Raw genomic sequence first — 15,849 nt, 5'->3', positions numbered from 1 at the left:
TTGAGGTGAGTTATAGAGACAACGTCATCTCCAAAATCCAAATTATCTGACAAGACGACAGTTATGACATCCTGGAGTTTAAAATTTCATTACTTCTAAATTTATTATTTTTTTAATAAAATTTATGTAATCAATATAGCTTTGAGTAAACATAGTTTTGAGTCATGAGGATAAAGATGCGGTCTCGTCGAATGAAAAAGGAAACAATGTTAGTAGCACAAAACGAGTCTCTTGTTTCTTTCTTTGTATCATTTTTGCCATGTTCACAACTAATAGCAACCAAAACCATTCTATTTCAAACATTTAAAACCACAAAACCAGGAAAGGAGGCATGAAAACCGACCCTAAGATATAACGTCTAAACTATATTCTGCAACTTCATAGAATAGATATTCAAGGCCAGGATGTTCTCTCGTTTCCCACAACTGAAACCCGACATTCACTCGTTACGAATGGAACAGTATTTGTCCCAAAGATACTGTGATTTAGCTATTTCAGCCATCAGATTCTTGAACTTATGACTGCAATCTCCTCCACTGCATAGACAACAATTGTTTAGTACTATGCCTATTATACCCTTCTACTCGTTACAATTACGAAGAGGGAAAGTTATAGATGTCATTGATACAAAAATGGGTATATATTATAGTATTATTTTTGATACATTATTATTTATATAACTCTATGCAAATGGGTAACAAAAAACTAGTTTCGACTCGCATTTGACAATAACCCATTTGGTACCCGAGTTGCCCATATTGTGCTTCTGGCTACATGAATAGGAACAACAGGGTTTAAGAGGTTGCATCTTTATTTAGATATATATTATTAGATAAGAGTCTATTCTAGGGCTGTAAACGAGCTGAGACTCAGCTCGTTTTAATTATGAGAGCTCAAGCCCGCCTTGTTTATTATTTATTGATTAATTAATTTACATACATTATTTATTGCTTACGTATACTTTGAGATCATAATTTTTATATATAACATTATGTATGCTATTTAATATATTAAAAAAATATATCATATAAATGATAGACCTGTAAAGACTCGTGAGCCAGCTCAGCTCGAGCTCAATAAGTGAAACCTGGGCTCATTTATTAAACCAGATTATTTTAAAGCTCGATCTTGTTTAAGCTTGGCTAGATTAGAGCTTTTAATGACAAATCTCGAGTTGCCAGCTTGGTTCGTTTGTACCCCAAGTCCGTTCCTTTTAAGTGAATGTTTTGCATGGACCCGGTGGACTATTTAGTTAAAGGTGTCCAATACCCCTAAACAGAGCCAATAAAAAGAAGAGAGATATATATACCTGACACGATTCAAAGAAGCAATAGCTCTAAGTGCACTCCGAATCATGTCTTCATTGCGGTCAACCTCTTGCTTTACAGCATCTTGTTTCGGCTTGAAGTTAACAGTTTTTTGAAGAGGCTCCACCAATGAATCTAAAACTGTAACAGTTCAAACCAAATCAAAAACTTAGCTAGCTATGAAGCAAGTGTCTATACAGTACACACAATATGAACATAAAAAAGCACTCACCTGCTAAGACAGACGAACGACACTTATCTGCAAGTTTTGAGAGGATAAGATGGCATGGCATCTTAACATCATAATGATCTGTGTGATAAAGATATACATATGTCAGCGATACTCGATCAGTAAAAGTAGCCCGTGTAACAGAACAGTTAAGGATCACAATGAGCTCACCATCAAGACCAGATTTAAGGTAAGGTACAATGAAAGATGAAGGGTTCAACTGATCAAGGCAATTATCTAGCAATGTATCTACACATTCAAATGCTGCTTTCCTTAACTCAAGGCCATCATCAACTGTATGCTTAAAAGGACCAAGGTCAACTGTTCTAATAAGTTCTTTCTGCACAAACAAGCATTAAAGTCAACAACATACAAAGCATTAATAATGTTATTATTTACTTGTCTATAGCATAAATGAAGCTGACTTTAGTTTAATAATTAGAAGAGGTTCTATTACATATTACATATCAAAAGCTAAAGTAACAATTACCTTAATAACTGTCTGATCATAAAGAAGGGGTAATAGTTCTGGAAGAAGACCTTTGATGAGATTTGGCTTGTTGTGGCCAGCTATACTTAAAGCCAAAACAGCTGCACGCCTAACATGCTGCCCAAATGTAACAAACTCAAATGTCAACTATCGGTACTGGCGATAAAATATGAAATGTATATAATCCAAAACGCCACTAACTGATACATAATCTCTGTTAAACTCACCCGGTCCTGATCCTTAATAAGCATAAGGAATGAAGAAATCTCTGGGTACAGAACTGAATCGATCTTCTCGGGTCGTTCAACTATAGAATACTTCACAGCAACAACAACCGTTGCTCTCGTGAATGCAGCGGGACTTGTTGTTCGTTCCTAAAAAAATATATACATTTGAACATGACCATTAACAAGTACACATGACAAGTAGCAACTTTGACCGACTTACAAACGGGTCGATGCGGGTTGTATTTATCTCAAATGAGTTACTCTAGCTAAAACAGGCAATGGTCAAACGGGTTGAGAATTGCCCAATGCCTGTTTTAATGAACACAACTTCCTAATTTATTCTGTTCAAAGATCCAGATAATTTATTGTAATAATGTTGCATGAAATAATTTTGTTAACCAAACCCAACATAGACAGTTTCAACTGGACCCTTGCCAATAGTGACCAATTTTAACACGTCACCCGCCCACTCAATCTACCCGTCTTGCCAACTCGAAGTTTAACCCATAAAACATAATATAAAACTGATAATATACCTTGAGGGCAGGAACAAGTTTTAAAGGCTTAATCAGAGCAATTTTTCCCAAACACTCTGCTACCACATTGCGGACACCCTCTTCCTCACTTTCACAATGGTTAAATAGCAAGTTAAGTATCTTCTCAACACTAGAATCCTGAAACTCTGCTTTATCAACAGACTGTCTCACTATCACCTGTAAAATAGATTAATGATGTTAGGTAAAGTGATATATGGATTGAAATATTTAATGAGTTTATATTAGCACTTACTTCTTTCAAAGAATGGAGGAGCAGATATTGTTTTTTCTGCTGATTATCAATCTGATTGAGAATAAATGGCAAGTATTTGGACAGATTTCCAACAGCAATATTTCCTAGTGCATAAGAGGCTGCAGATTTTATTTCTTCATAGGAAGACTGAAAGGATTCAATAACTATGTTTTCTATGTGATCATGGGAGCTCAAATCTCTTCTTCTCCCAATTTCACCCAAACATAGCAAAGCAAGGTGTTGTTTGGCCTACAAAGAAGATGAACTTAGATATGAGAAATCATCATGTCAAAGATCTATGTTTTCCGAGGACAATAATATAACTCACATTGTCGAATTTTGAATATTCTTACAAAAATAAACACACAATCTCTTGCTTTCACATTGTCAATAAATGATGTTGGCACCAATATCAGATACAATAAAGAAAAATGACTTTAGATGAAAGTTGTAAAAAAACTGCAGTGGTGTAAAAAAAAGTCCTGTTTACAAGTTCCGAAAACTGAGAAAAACACATCAGAGATCGTTTCTAACAATATAACTAATGAGAATCAGATACAGGCAAGATATCACAAAGCCTATTCTTCTACTGATCAACTCAACAGGTGACAAGAATATATAACTGAGAATTCAAATGCTAATGTTATTGTTAACAAACTCCAGTGCAAAGATATCCACTGCCTAAATATCAATCACAAGATAACATAGATGAAACTTGTTATAAACAACTAGTTCAATGAAATCAAATTGCCACATGAGAATGAGAAAAGAGAAACACGTACCGAATTAGAACTGCTATCATCTTTTAAAATATCTGTGAGCATGGTAACTGTAGAAGAGCATTTGTGGTCACCTGCAGCAAGGCAGAGTACAGCAACACACTGTGCTATGGAAAACAAAGCTTGTTTTGCAATGCCACCACCTTGAGGAGATTGTTTTGCAGTTGAAAGAAGAGATTCCAGCAGAGCATCAAAACTCGTGTTTGCAGAGTAAACTAAAGTAGCGAAAAAGTTTTGCAAAGCCTGCAGGATTTAGCAGATTTCAAATGAAGCAAAACCTTCTCTCGTCAAAACAAAAGTTACATAGCAACAGTTATTAGTACCAAGAGGGCCTGGCCTTGAAGCAATGAACTTTTTACAAGTGTCAAGGCCTGAGGAAGAACTTTATTTCTGACAGTTAAACCGACAGTTGGACCAGACCTCCTGTCTGACATTAAAGTACAGCAGAGTTCAAGGGCAAGAGCAGTCATATGCAAGTCTGAATCACTGGTAATTAAACACACAATAACAGAATTAGTAGATACAATAATCTGAGATTAAGAAAACGACATTACAAGATTCTAAAAAGTGTAGAAAACCTGATCAAAGTTGAAAGTTCTACAATGATAACTTCATAAGCAGCAGAACCGATTTTATCACCATAGGCAACAATCAGTGTATTTAAAGTTCCCAGTGTCGCCTGTCTTAATGCTCGATTAGCCTATTTCGCAAAAGCAGATCAACCACGATTCAGTTTTTCCCCCAAGTTTTAATATAGCTAGAACAACTATCAAGTATAATACTTAAACAATGGTGCTGATTATACCTTGCGTAGGAATGCAGTTAACTCCACAATAACATGCTCTAGTACACATGAAAGGTCTAAGTGCAGTGGAGATACAGCTATGACCGCAAAAGCCTGAAAATCAATTCAAAGGATGAAAAAAAAGCATGCACGGTTGCCTACTTAGCATTTTACGCACCTACTGAACTTTTATTGATCTCTTCATTATACTACTTTTAGTTGTTTTATAAGAAAATCGAGTAAATAAAATCAAAAGCTTTCATTTAGTATCACACTATCACTTAAACATAAAATTCTACCAACGTGAGCACTCCACATATAACTGTATGTAATGGCACATTCTAACTGACTTTAAAGTAGATATCAAATGCTTAAAAAATCTAGTGAACAAAAATGTCTTGAGTTGAAATAGTTAAAACAAGTAACAAAAGACTAAAGATTACCCTGTTATTTAATCATGATGTTGATTTGTACATCTCTCTTTTAGCCATACACAGACTAATTTAATGCTTTGGACTATTTTACCCATCATAACGGTAAAAGAAAACATTATTTGATGAAGAGCAAAATAGTCAACACTATAAAACATGCAAAAATTAACATTAAAAAAATTTATGTTAGAGTTGTCACTTTATGCTTCAGCTTGTCCATCATGTGCGCATTAGAACTCTTACCCAAAAAACAGAGCAGTGGACAGTTAATAAAAATATGTGACACTTAGGTTTATTAGAAACAAAACCTTATTAAAGGCACACATACAAACCTTTACAGCAGTAAGTCTTGTTATCTCATTTCCCATTCGATCCACAAGAACAGGTAGACATGCAGGTAATTCCTTCGTGAGGTGGTCACCAAAAGTTGAAACAACAAGCCCCATACAAGAAATAGAACATTCCTTGACTTCCTGGTCTTGATCTTGGTTTGTCAGACGTGACATGATGGCATCATACATAGGACGAACATAAGGTTTGAAATCAAAATCTAAAACCTGAACAATGCCAAATAAAATCTCAGGAAAGAGAAAATGAAGAAATACAAAAAACAGCAGAACTAAAGAACAAAACCTTAATGTCCGGGCGTACAACTTGAACAAGTTCCCCGCATACTCTTAATGCCTCTGCAGTAACTTTGTAATAGCGTTCACCAACAGCAGATAAAACAGGAGCAGAAATAGCCTACAGGTATAAAAGTAAAATCATCACATGTATGTTGCATGCAGAATAAACTGCCACAAGTGTACAAACGCATTAACTATTTAAACTCAAAATTGAAAGTCAGTTTCTTACATAGTTATCAAAAGTGTTGCACGCACTCAAAGCGCATAGGCCTCTCCGAGGGCCTAGGCGAAAAGCGCAAAAAAAGCGTGGGCCTCAAATAGAAAGGCGCAATTATATAAAAATTCTAAAAAGTACTTTGTAATAGAACATATCACTTTTAAGTGTGGGATTCACTAATCAAAGCTTATTGTTCTGCAAGTCAATCATAAATTAAAAATAAAACCTGTTTCAAGCTGCTGGTTTAACAATCCAATTTCTAAAAGCAACATACATCTAAATATCTAACCAATCAACGCATATCATCAAAGATTTCGAAGAACAAAAACAATAAACAAACTTTGTAGTATACTATCGAAAAACTAAAATAGCACCAACTGAAAGATTGTTGATATTTTACAGTTTACACACGAATTTGCATCATGATTAAAACAAAGCAACGTCATAATCGTTGATAAAAAGCATGCATCTTCAAGTAATTAAACTGAAAAAAAAACATGAGAATCGAACATTACTGTTACTAACCTATTGACAATTCTGGAACGTCAACTATGTTAACTGTTCTTGGCCTTTGCTTTGTGATACTGCCTATCCCAATTTTCGATCATTATAATATTGGAGTTGCTATAATTAATCCGATTGATTTTAGGTAAGTTGTTTAATTTGGTTAAGTGATAAATCAAAAACAAATCAAGCTAAAATAAATCAAAAAAACGGGCAACTACGACTAATTTCCTAAAAAACCTACTGTAGTCAAGGGAGTCGATTTAAAAGTGCTTTGCCCAAACAAACCGCCTAGGCGCAGAGGCGCTGCGCTTTTAATTACTACGGTTTCTTACATATTAACATCGTCATTTTAACTCAAGGCTAAAAGTTAAAAACAAAGATCCTTTTGAAAGTCAATGGGATCCCTTCCAAACTACACACCAAGTCAATAAAAGTGAACAATATATGACTTGACCCCCACTACTCCGAAACGTCATATATGGTGTAAAACATACAAATTTTGTTTAAATATATCAATCTTGACGAACCATTTGACTGGAAGAAAAAAAAATGTGTGATAACCTAAATTTCCAACAGCACTAATCTCCAAAATGTCAATACCCAATAGAAAAGGCATACAGTAAAAAAATTGTATAACAAAAACAAATCAAATTCATAGCTTAAGCTTCATTTTATACATTCACAAAACTAAAATAAAATTTCTACAGGATTACCTTGATGTATGGATGGAAAACAGCTGGAGAATGTGAAGCTAAAACTAATCTTGTAAATATAAGAGCCTCGATTTTAAGGTTTGAAGTTGAGGATTTTTCCTGTAGATGATATGTTTGGAAAGACAAAAAACGCCATCAAAATTCATATATCATACTGACATGCAAAACAAACAGAATTAGAATTGCAAGATTTCCTTACAAAAAGTGCTTTCTCGATTCCAGGAATGAGCGACCCAATGTGGTCAGCAAGGCAGTCAGGCAAAACAACAACAAGCTCTTTAAGAACCGAAAAGGCGCCAATCTGAAGATAAAGCATTATGACAGTAAAATGAATTTTTTTTAAAATAATTTGCTTACAAAAAAAACCAATTAGATGCAACTGACTATGGATGTGTACCTTTGTTTTAATAGACTTTTCACGCAGTTGCCTATTAATAGATTTAACAACCTTGGGTACTTCTTGCTTCAATGACCATCTGGGACTACAAGGCACAGAAAGAACTTGGATCACATGATATTATCAATTTTCAAAACTTCACATTGCTACCTCCAATTAGTAACAATCATCACAATAACCTTCAAGTTTAATCAAAACAATCAAAATCTTTGAATAAGCATCATGCTTACCTCAATTTGTCTACAGCAATCTGCCCCTTTGTGACATTTCCAGTTTGACGTAGCAACTCGATGAAAGTGTTAAAAATATCCATCTGCAGAATACGTAATCAGCAATCTGATAACTACATGATAAACAAGGCAAGTAAGTTTAGCAAGTACCTTGACATTTTCTTCCCTCTCTTTAAACCTGTCAACCAACTTTGGACAAGCCTGCATGACATGCACCACTCAAAATATAAGTCAACATTTATAGATTTAAGACAATATCCCTAAACAATTTTTTTCTCATTTGCTTATGAAAAATCAGACCACATGCCTATGTGTGCTGCATATCGCTCCATAATCTCATGGCTAAATAACAAATGAGTCAGGGTTGCACATCAGGCAGTTGGCCTAATCAAATTCGGCATTGAGATCATTAAGGGTTTTGTGATGCTTACTTGGTAAGTCACGCATGTATATATTTGATGCTAAGCATAATAAAAAAGAAACTTCTTAAAGCTTTTAACAGCGAAAAATAGAGCAGTCGTGTTTCCCATACAACCAAAGAGGTATATTGCAAGTTATCACTTGAGAAAAGTTGAGGAGAAGATATCTAGATCCTAAAAATGCAAATTTTAAATTAAGAAACATAATTAATAATGTGATAGTGAAGAAGTGACAAGATTAAAAAGCCAATTACAAAAGATGATGTGAGATCATATCCATCATTAAATTGCAAGTATAGGAGGGTGAACATAGGAAATTGAAGAGATCATAACTGAAAGCATCAGTGAGGTTAAGAATGTGAAGAAAAATAAAAAAAAAGTATTGTGGAGTTTATTTCTGAGAACGTTAAACGCATGTTGCACATAGCTTTTGTTAAACCATAAAGCCTTTAAATGAAGAGATCATAACTGAAAGCATCAGTGAGGAAAAGAATGCGAAGAAAAACAAAATAAAAAAGTATTGTGGAGTTTATTTCATAGAACTTTAAACGCATGTTGCACATAGCTTTTGTTAAACCATAAAGTGATTAGCTCAAACTGCATGCTGACAAAAGAGTAGTCTTTTGGTTTCTACACCATCCATCTATTTCATCCAACCACAAAGCAATTGTTTCATCAAATACTAAATAATAATACTCTTTTTTGTAAAAGGTGGAAGCAGTATTACCTCATCATATAGATTTGAAAGCATCTCCGGACGAGAAACAATTAATGCGGACAGGCATTTTGCAGCAGCTCTGCGAACCTTCCAGCTAACATCTTCATCATCTGTATACTCATTGGCACTATCGCTGCAGATAAAGCAAGCACAACACATTATACCAAAAGTTGTTAATGAAAGCTGCTCTTGAAAGAATAACAAAACACGTACTCATCTTCCTCTTCATCATGGACTTCATCATCAGTGTCCTCTTCCATGTTATCAGTGAAATTGGGATCATAACTAAGATACTCCAAAGTCAGATGTAATATTTCATTACAGTAAGAGACAATGTCCCTGGGGCATCTAAGTAGAAAACTTTCCAGTGCCTGAACCACAAAACCCACGATCAAATTCAAGATCACAATACAAAAGAACAACGAAAGGGGAAATAAAAAAGAACAGAAGAGCATAACTAGGTCAAATACCTGCAAGCTATACTCACGAAGTTCCTCATCATTCTCTGACGCATTTATGCAATATTGAATTAAAATCGGAACTGTATCTCCAAGATGAGGACCAAATCGATAACCAACAGCACGGCTAGCATACAAAAATTATATAACTAGTCAAGTGTAACGATTAACAAAATATGCAAAGCAACAAATGACGTAAAAATGGACCTTCATGCAAAACAGTTGCATAGAAATGTAAATTATTGCAGCTTTACGGATGTTTTGATAGATAATTGCAGAGAGATACTGTTGTCTAAAGAAAAATGAACTATCCCTACCTTTAGTCTTTATTAATTCTAAAATTATCGTTATAACATTTGAATAAGTAATTATCCTTTCTAGAGAGGCAATCATCATACGCTCTCCTTCAACATAAACAGCTACAAAAAAGAATCGCTGTTGGCCATAAAAAAAGATAATACTAAAACATATCAAGCAACAGGTAGAAGTTACGCATATATAACTGTGATTATTACCTACTTGTCTGATTTCTTAATTAACACAAGGTATTTGAGTATCTCCTCTAGGCCTTGAAGGCGCAATGTACATACTTATGCCGTGTATGTATGTATGTATGCATGCCGTATTGTATATAGAACGTATATGTATGTATAAAGTGTATATATGTATGGATGCATGCCGTATTGTATGCCGTGTATGTATGTATTGTCGTATTATTGTTATCATCAGTCATTATATATGTCATGATTAGATGAAGCAATTTGTTCCCATTTACTTATCAATGGGTCGAATTGGTTGATGTTTTTATATCTAGTTGGTTGAACGTAGGGGTGTTCATTATTCGGTTTGAAACCAGAAAAAACCGAACCATATTACAAATTTGGTTTTCAGGCTGCTTTTAAACCGAATTGGTAGTTTATTTAAACCAAAATCTTTTCGCCCAATCATTTACAAATTTTAGCCCAATCTTATTTAGCCCAACCCAATTCAATAACAAAAAATAGTAGTAAAAAAATCTTAAAGTTTTATAAAAAAAAAAAAAAAGTTATTCGAATTTTTATTACGATCGAATAACATCTTATCCGAAATTACACAAAAAACGAACCGATGAACAACCTTAGTTGAAAGGGAAATTTTGAAAATAGTCAGCTTCAAAGAAAACAGATTAAAAGTCGCTCAAACTATACACGTAATCATAGCTGTCAGCCTGTCAATAGCAGCTAATCAGCTATAGCACGCTATGAACTGAAGAGGTGGTTCCCCGCAATGTGATGTTTAGCGACTTAAAAGCATGAAAATAGCGACTGTTAGTTTTTTTTTTAAATCAAGAGCGTTTTTAGGCTTTTTTAGATTGAACTCCACCAATCACCACCAATTGTACCATTAAAAAAGCGTTTTGTGAATATTAACGCGTTTTGTGAATGAATACGCTATTTGTTTTTTAAAAAAGTTTGCTACTAGTTTATTGCTAACCCGATAGTGGGTACAATTTATCGCTATTCGCTACATATCATATAAGTAGCTTGTCACTATTTACCGCTATTCGCTATTGACAATTATGCACGTAATGCATATAGCATATCTTAAATCTCAAACTAAAAAAATATTATTGAATTAACATAACCTTTGTAATCATATTTGGTACTAATTATTTATAAAAGTTTTAAAATCATACAAAAATGACTCTTGTCAACACATTCAGACTGGTTTCAAGACGAATAAAAATCTCCCTCTTTTACCGCACTTAAAGTCACTCTCCTTTTGAGCCGTTACCCAAGCTGCCTGAACTGCCTAGTTTGGCACCTCTAGTCTTGATTGTCTTATGCTACCATATGATATTAACTCTCACTCTACTTTATGTTCCAGATTCTTAATCCAAATCCAGATGCAATGTCCAAACTTATAACAGAAAACACTAGCGAAGAGTTTCTACATTCACTGAGTAACTACTGTCACTGATCTAATATAGCTATTAGATTAGTAATAACATCATTCTAAAGTAATACAAAAAAATAACTCACGAATTAAAAGCCAGTGTATATATTAAGTTAGCAGACTCCTGGTCAGGCTACTGTTAACACATGGCATTTCAAACTTTCAGGAAGCAAAAAAGCATTGATGAAATTGAAGATCCCAAATATTGCATAGGTTATGCTACAACGGTGTAAGACAGAAACAAACAAACCTTAAAGCCCCAATCATCTGAATGTTTGTACGGGTCATTTCAGACTTTGTTCCCTTATTCTGTAAAACACGAACAACTTCAGTTGTGCCTTTTGCTAACAGGTCATCTGACAGACTTGAGGCCAGGGAAGCTGCAATGCAAAGAGAGTTAGTTAAATATTAATACCCTATGAGTCTATGACACTCCTATAGACAAATAATTATACAGCTACACTAGGATGTAAAATATCATTATAGTATAAAGCTGACTATACTTACCAATACATGATACAGTTTTCTTTCTAACACTGGCTTGATTAGAATGTAACTGAGGCAACAGCGCACCTAACAGCACTTCATGATCTGATGTCATCAGATTTCCAAACTTATGCAGAATGTCACATAAGATATCCAAGCATTCACATTTTATGTCGGTCTTCGTAGTCTGGGAAAACAAAAGAATTTGTTTCTCAAAAAGTTTGAAGAATACAGCATCCATGTAACAATTTGCACCCCATTCCAATGATAACAAAAAGAGAGATTATCCCATGCATTTATACACACTAGTGTAATGTTATTACAAACTTTCCTTTCTCACGAGCAATTAATGTTTAACAAGAAAACTGTGGACAAAGGTGAACATGAAAAAGGGAACAAAAAAACCCTGAACAAAAGTAAATACCAACTAAAAAGTTCAGATAAAGAACAAGACTATAGAATCATGAGAAATATACAAAGATAGCAGCCGATTAAGATTGATGTACTCGAAAGTAGCAGTGCTTATAACAGTTCTCACTTCTCAATACATTTGCACATACATGAAAGCCTTATTCCTTAAAAGAAACACTTTTTTATAAAAAAGATTTTAATATTACAGTAGAAAACAAAAACCGATACCAGATTGTCAGAACCCAACAACAAAGTTATATAAAACTCATGACAGAAAACTACCCTATTAACACAATTAAGGTTCTCCATTTTCCATTTACAAGTTTTCAACCTAATATGTCATTTGCAGACAATAGATGTATTTTTCATCTACCTACTGAGTCACGTATCTCAATTGTTGTAACTTAAGGGGAACTGAATCCCAGAAATATGCACATACAATGTAGTATACTCAACAACAAATTGACAATACAGTCATGCATTACGCATCTATGATTTGTTCCAAATGTACGCATGCAAAGAGAATGTAATATTACATTATATGACAGGTAGTTAACCCGCATATATGTCTTACTAACTGTACTACCCAACTACTTTATGTGAGAATTTAAGTATAAGTTGAAAATGTAATTCTTCAGTAACTCACAAAACTTTTTATTCCTCCTATCAACTTCGGAGAAACAGAAACAAGAACTGCTTGTGCAACAGATGAGGTAGGAACTTCAGAAAAAATTGTCTTCAGAGCTATGCTTGCAGTGTCGCGATGCTGATCCTTCCCATTAAGCAGTTTATCACATAGCTTATCAGTCATCTCCAATACCCGTTCCTCATGGACTTTCTTCACTAGTGGAGCAAGACTAGAAAACAAGTTAAAAATATGTTAACACTAGCAGAAAAGCCCTATTATGTATGTATGGATGGATGGATGGGTGGATTTGTGTCTTTGTGTGTGCTTGTATGTGCATGTATGTATGGATATGTGTGTACGTGTGCAAGTACATACATGTAGTGGGTGAACGCATTTATACATGCATGTCTATACACAAGAAGGCATAGTATTAACAAGATAGGACCTACGAATAGTTGGTCAAGAAGCAAATGCACTACAGCAGAGAGCCAAACAAATACACAAAGATGTATTTTGTTTTAACTAACTAGTATTACAAAATAACTAAAGACGGTAGCAGGAAACAAGTCAAACCATTTAACAGCCAGTCCAGACACATCACCAGCTGCATCATCAAGTTGTTGTAGAACAATATTGGACAATCTCGCCTCAAGGTCAGTGTCAAGTTTAAAGCCCTCTTTGTTTAACTCATTTAATAAGTCAGAAGTTGCCATATATCTGTAATCTTTATCCTTCCCTGTCATCTGCACGTTTAAACATGCGCCCATCAAAATGTGTAAAAGCATCTTTCAAAGATAGACAATGCAAAAAATCCTCCAAAACTAAAGTTTTTTTTTCACAGTCTATTGATACGAAACAAGAAAAAAAAACTCCATAGCTATTTACCTTCTCCAGAATACCAGATATGGATGAATTTGCCATGTTGACACAAGTCTTTTTAGATACCTGAGATAGAAATCACAGTTTCAACTTTAGGATCTGAAATAAAACTTGTAATAGCCACTTAATAATGAGAAACAATATGTTTCACTGAAATATTTAGCCCTAAAAGTAAAGACGTTGTGTATTGATGTGGTATGGTAGATAAATGCAGTTAAATCAAAGATTGAGCATGACCTAGATTAGATATAATAAATAAATTGATGTTGATATGGATTTGAAGTTTGAAACGCACAAAAGAAAAACCTAGTTTCAAATTCATTAGCAATTAAAGGAGTGAAACCTCAGTTCGTGTCGAGATGGCGTAGGACTCCAACAGGCGGTGTGGTGTGGATCGGAGGAGTTCTGCTGCTTTTCACGATTAAACAAATCTCTCTTTTAGAGAATGAATACATACATAAACCCTATCAAATTCACACCTGCGCTATATAAATACAAACGGGTTGGGTTACACCCTGTAAGACGCTAATCTTTTGGTCCAAGCGTACTAGTGGGCCCACAAGTTGGTGGGCGATTTTAGGGGGCGACATACTTTTGTCGCCACTTGAGTTAAACATAATGTATTTTATTAAATACACCAATGGCAACCCGAAGTCTATCTGCTAACGTGACACCACGTAACGAAAATTCATCCCCCCCCCCTCCCCGTTTACAGTCCTCCACTACACATGAGTTATAAGTTACAGAGTTATAAGTTACCGAACTTATACACTCACAATCTTTAATTTTGTCAAATATCTTATAACTTACAACCTATAAGTTATAAGAAGGTAATATAAGGAATCCCAACCCCTCCCCCCCCCCAAGACCATGTGTAGTGGATTGAGCTCATGTGTGATGTTTTGCGCCTTGTGATGGCGTGGCACTACATCACCATAAGATTTTTTTGGTCAAAAGAGGTGTGTTGAAAGAAGTTCTTTAAAATTAATACCTTATTATTATTTTTTATCAAGAAAAATAAATAAAGAAACCACTAATCACATTCCATCCCCGCCCCCCTCCAAGCACCTTGGGGGGCGATGTTCACGAATGGGCTTCTGGGTTGGCAAAGTGTAAGGCCTCGATCCTAGTACCTCACTTTGGACGTTAGATTTACTCATAAACACAGTTCTTACAAATCAAAGTTAATTAAAACTTTCGCGGAAACGTTAACTTCAATTATTCCATCTTCAGATGTCAGCCGTTCAATTCATGTCATGTGTCCTCCTCATGCTAGCTCTTTAAACATATTTACCTGCGTGCATACTAAAAGTCAGCTACGCTGAGTGAGTTCTAGTTAATCAGGCAACATACAATTCATTCTCATACATTCACGTATACGTATCCGTAGATACATATTCATACTTAAACCGAACTTCATCCCTGACACTTTATAATTATCCATAATAGGACCATTGCATAACATATATTAGAAGAACAATTATTATTATCCATAGAAGTAACATCTTGTATCATCCATAGAATGATCTATATAAACTATCCATAGAAGGATCCCTAGATTTTGTCCATAGAAGGATCCTTAAAAGTTACCCATATAAGGAACCTTATATACTTTCCATAAAAGGACCACTATACTTTATCCATAAAAGGAACTCTATACCTAATCCATAGAAGGAACCATATACATTATCCATAGAAGGTACACCATAGAAGGAACGCATGCTCAATTATATAATATCCGTATAAGGAACGCTAATAAGGTTCACAGTCTTTATTTACGCTATCACATATCGAGTCTAGGTCCCATAGTAGTTTAGAGGGATTTGTCATCCTAACTTACTATGCCGGACGTAGATCTCACATACCATTCATGCACCTGCTTACACATACCTCACATATACGATAATTCCATCGTAGCATACTAACACTTTAGGCGTTCTTCACATCCTTCATCTAACAACCATACTCCTTGACGATACGTGCAATATCCGAAGATCGTTCACGCACCGACAAGCATTCATTCATAACATTCATACATACTATCACATAATTCATCATAGCATACACTTACCATTTAAGGTAAGTGTATTAACGTTCACATTGAGTATGCACACAGCCTCGAAAACATAACAAGGAAGTGGGGCTAGAAACTCACATGTCTATGGTTTCCTTCTGAGTTAATAGTGATT

General features: G+C 34.8%; 1 protein-coding gene across 1 annotated transcript; it reads right to left on the bottom strand.

Annotated features, from left to right (window-relative positions):
- Window positions 1-219: 219 nt before the first annotated feature.
- Window positions 220-13,715, bottom strand: LOC143602904 (cullin-associated NEDD8-dissociated protein 1-like). Its single transcript, XM_077079872.1, has 27 exons — window positions 13,667-13,715; window positions 13,355-13,524; window positions 12,800-13,010; window positions 11,764-11,929; window positions 11,507-11,636; window positions 9,334-9,448; window positions 9,077-9,234; window positions 8,873-8,996; window positions 7,877-7,927; window positions 7,727-7,809; window positions 7,497-7,581; window positions 7,299-7,400; window positions 7,100-7,198; window positions 5,670-5,780; window positions 5,369-5,593; window positions 4,627-4,719; window positions 4,400-4,521; window positions 4,145-4,307; window positions 3,825-4,064; window positions 3,043-3,291; window positions 2,790-2,966; window positions 2,254-2,400; window positions 2,027-2,143; window positions 1,708-1,876; window positions 1,540-1,617; window positions 1,310-1,448; window positions 220-536 (listed from the first exon to the last, which is right to left on the bottom strand). The coding sequence occupies exons 1-27, from the start codon at window positions 13,700-13,702 to the stop codon at window positions 440-442; spliced, it is 3,657 nt and encodes a 1,218-aa protein (XP_076935987.1). The 5' UTR covers window positions 13,703-13,715; the 3' UTR covers window positions 220-439.
- Window positions 13,716-15,849: the final 2,134 nt, after the last annotated feature.

Source organism: Bidens hawaiensis, unplaced genomic scaffold (assembly GCF_021521415.1).
Source record: "Bidens hawaiensis isolate Kalapana, Puna unplaced genomic scaffold, B.hawaiensis_p1.1 tig00060057_1, whole genome shotgun sequence".
Taxonomy (NCBI): domain Eukaryota; kingdom Viridiplantae; phylum Streptophyta; class Magnoliopsida; order Asterales; family Asteraceae; genus Bidens; species Bidens hawaiensis.
The sequence above is the reverse complement of the archived record's forward strand: the minus strand, read 5'-3'. Positions and strand labels throughout refer to the sequence as shown.